The following is a 3,751-nucleotide window of genomic DNA, read 5'->3' as shown; positions in this document are numbered from 1 at the left end:
TTTTGTTATTTTTCATTTTTTTTTATTATTATTTTTTTAATTACTTTTTTTTTTCTTCTTTCTCTCGGTCGTTATTTTACGCTCCTTCCTCTCCCGTCTCTCTCCGCGCTTCCCCTGGTTCGTTTTCTGCCTGCTTCCTTTCGCTCCCTGCGGGAAGAAACAAAAACCAAACCCTCGCTGACTGCTTCCCCCCTTCCCGCACCGCGATGCTCCGTGGGGTTCCCCCCGTGCCCTGGGTGACCGTTCCGGGGGTGTCACCGCGGTGCCACCAACCTCACAGCCCCCTCCCCTCCCACCCCCCATCCTCCTGCCCTCCCCTCCTGCATGTGCTGGTAGTGGGGTTTGGGTTATGTCCCGGTGCTGGAGGTGCCCCAGCGGTCACGGGCGGGCTCTGCAAAGTGCCACATCCTCAGGATTATCCCAGCAGGGACGCGGCACTGCTGGGGGGGCAGCTTTGGAGCCGTCCCAGTGGCAAGATGGGGATGGGCACAATGGATTTGCACGGGCACCGGGTTCCTTCTTCAGGTCAGAGTGTGTTTGGGGCTCTCCAAAAGAACACAGCCTGGAAATTTTGATGGTTTTCCCCCATTTTAGTGGGGTGGGGGCACGTGGATGTTTCCCACTCCAGGGCTGCTCTGGGGTGAACCTTCCCCAGGTACCCAAGGTCAGGTCCCAAACCAGAGCTGTCACGGGGTGCTCTTGAAGAATGAGTTTGACTCATCCCTACGTGCTTAAATCACTGCTTTACTCTGATGCTGTTCCTTATTCTACAACCTGCTATCCCAGGGGGAGATGTACCCATGTACGTGTGTGTGTGCCTATACAGTGATCTGACATCATGGAAGTTGGTTGCTATCAGCTGAGACAGGACTAACAGACAATTAATTTAGTGCAAGGGGTGGTTTTCATCATTGAGTCTGGGAAGTGTTTAAAGGGATGCTTGAACTGAAAAAGAAGTCGTGCCCACGTGTTGTGTTAGAGGCGTCGGCCGTGGATGCGCCAAAAAATTAAATGGAAATTAAAAATAATAATAAATCTCTTATTATTTACGTTGGCTATTAACACATTAATCGGTGCTCAAAGCGTAAAGGGTGGAGAATCCGGCGGTGTCGTGGATGCTGAATGCTATCAGCTAAAGCATAATTAACAGCCAATTATTTCATGTGCGAATGGCAGTTTTCGTCAATTAGGGAACGTTTAAGTGGCGCTGATTTCTGGCTGCCCGTTTGTGCTCCGGGTGCTGCAGCACGAGGAGGGAGCTCCCTCCGTCCCCGTTAATTGCGGCGCTTCGTTATGGGGTGGGGACGAGCCCACCCAATGTAGGGATGGGAGCAAGAAGGGAGGAGGGCGAAAAAAGGATGAAAAAGGAGAGGAAAAAAATGTATGGTGGGAGCTTTTTGCATGGGGGTTTGGCAGTAGGGAGGTGAAGAAGAGGTCCTGGGATTCGATGAAGAAGGGGTGGGCTTCTTCCAGCATCGCTGGGTTGAATCTGAATGGGTTTGGGTTAAGGCTGAGGTGGGTGCTGTGCAGCTGGGTTTGGGGCAGCGTCTCCTGGTGGGGTTGTAAGCTGCTCCCAGTGGTGTACGGGGACCTGGAACGTTCATTGAGGTGCTTAAGCTGGGCATAGAGCATGGTGGGGTCAGGTTTATTTTCTGCTTTATTTTCTCCCAGCATCCAAGCAGCTCCCAGCATGACTTCTGCTGCCTGAGCGTACCAAGGGGTATGGGGTTTATCCCCCAAAACCTTTGTTTTATGGGTTGTACTTTGGCCCATGTATGGAGTGACCATTAGATGGATGGATAGAGATAGATAAATGGGTTGTACATTGTACCATATGGAAATGCCATTAGATTGAGTGGATAGAGATGGATAGATATACATAGATATTATGTATATGTATGTCCTTGGGTGAACCATCCTTGCCATGGTTCGGGCTCCTGCTCTCCAGCCAATCAAACTGTGCAGCTCCATAGAAAAGTCATTATTTTTTTTTAGCTGTAAAATAAGGAGTTCCAAAAAGTGCTATTAAAAAAATAAAGGAAGAAATTAAAAAAAAAAGCCAAAAAAAAAAAAAAAAAAGTTTTGTTGCTTGCCAAGATGACCAGCTCCCTGGTTTGGTCTCGTGTATTTCTTGAGTTCTAGATGGGACCTATAGATCTCATAGACCTCACAATGCATCTGGATTTCAACCTGAGACCTCGAATTGTGATGGCTGGACCAGCAGCGCTGCCCATATCCAAGTGGGGATGCCGTAGGCACCAAATTAATCCTGTTGGGGATTTAATTATCTGGTTGATAGCATGGCTCGCAGAGGAGCTGGTTGGAGCTGAACACACGTGGTTAATCATTGGCCAAGGGGCTGATGACGGGGGCTGTGAGCGGGGAGAAATGGCATGAGGTGTGTTGGGGTGGACATGGGAGGAGAAGGAGTGGATGGCAGCAGAGCTGTGGGGTCGGGTGCGTGCACCCAGGCACTCGGTTGCATCTCAGTGACCTTTGGCTCTGCACACACTTTGTGTCTGCTCGGCCGGGCTGTGCTTACTCTGTATGAACCCCTCGCATTTCCCCAATTTCCCACGTGCTGGAGGCCAAAAATCTGAGTTTCTCCGGCCCCTCGGGAAGCGGCAGCGCAAGCAAGGCTGAGCCAAGCTCCTCGGACGCCGATGGATTCGGGTTTTTTGCTAGAATTTCAAGAAAGCACTTTGGACTTTAATGAAATCCCCAGCCCGGAGCTCGAATGTTCCTCGTTAGTGACTTTATTGCTAAATAATTTACAGAAGGAGGCCTTGCCAGTTTTCATAAGGGAAGCATTTCAAGTATGCAAAGCAGATTTTATGCCTTCCCGGAGCAGCTGCCGGCTCAGGGACAGGGGACCAGCACCACGCTGGCTCTGCCCCATCCATTCTGCACCTTCAGGGAAGGTGGGAGGCAGCAAGGCAGGTGGGGCGGGGGCTGTTCCTTCCCCAGGTAAACCCCAGATTCCTATCTTGCCAAATGGTGGGGAAAGGAGCCCAAGTTTGGGGGCGTTGCTGGTTTCACGGCTCCTGCTCACGTGTTGTTTCCCTCTCCCCAGCGCTGCTGCGAGAGGAGGTGGCCCAGCTGCAGGAGGAGGTGCACCTGCTCCGGCAAATGAAGGAGATGCTGACGAAGGAGCTGGAGGAGACGCACGGCAGCAAGACCCCCGAGGTGCTGTCAGCCACCGAGCTCAAGGTGCAGCTGGCGCAGAAGGAGCAGGAGCTGGCGCGCGCCAAGGAGGCTCTGCAGGGTAAGGGCTGCCTTTCCCTATAGGGCTTTATTCCATGCATCCCGCAACCCCAGAGCAAATTAATGAACGAGGGAAGGAAAAGCCGTCCCTTTTATCGGCATGAGGGGGTGTGTTTGCGTTGCAGGCTGGGGAATTGGGCACATCGGGCACAAAGTCGTCGTTGCACCGAGCAAAACTGAGCTGAAAAGCAGCTGGGAAGGATCGTGAGATGGGTTTGGTTCAGGTTTGAGCTCCTTGGAGCCGCTGAGGAAGGAAGCAGTGCGTTGCTCGGCGGTGCACGCATCATGCTGCATGCATCCTCCTGCGTGGAGCTTGCTGCAAGCCCCATTGAAGGGTTGTGCAGGACAGGGCCTGATGTTGCAGGCTTTCCTTCCCCAAAAAGCACTTTTTGGTGAATAAACTGGAATAAGTGAAGGTGGGGTGGTGTGGTACCCAGGCTAAGGTCACAGTGTGGGGCTGTGGGAGGGGGAAGGGGGAGAGGAGGGG

At 52.2% G+C, this 3,751-nt stretch overlaps 1 protein-coding gene across 4 annotated transcripts in view; it reads left to right on the top strand.

Moving 5' to 3' along the window:
* Positions 1 to 3,751, top strand: part of KAZN (kazrin, periplakin interacting protein) — a 147,051-nt gene that overhangs the window by 134,521 nt on the left and 8,779 nt on the right. For 3 of the 4 annotated variants that reach the window (XM_021417344.1, XM_021417346.1, XM_021417347.1), the window contains one exon: positions 3,074 to 3,265. In XM_021417344.1, coding sequence (XP_021273019.1) covers positions 3,130 to 3,265 — 136 coding nt within the window. In that variant the 5' untranslated portion in view covers positions 3,074 to 3,129. Of the gene's footprint in view, positions 1 to 3,067; positions 3,266 to 3,751 lie in introns of all 4 variants that reach the window. The other variant, XM_021417343.1, reaches the window with a different exon arrangement.

This window comes from Numida meleagris, chromosome 20 (genome assembly GCF_002078875.1).
Source record: "Numida meleagris isolate 19003 breed g44 Domestic line chromosome 20, NumMel1.0, whole genome shotgun sequence".
In the NCBI taxonomy this organism is placed as follows: domain Eukaryota; kingdom Metazoa; phylum Chordata; class Aves; order Galliformes; family Numididae; genus Numida; species Numida meleagris.
This window is presented reverse-complemented; position numbering and strand designations above follow the sequence as displayed.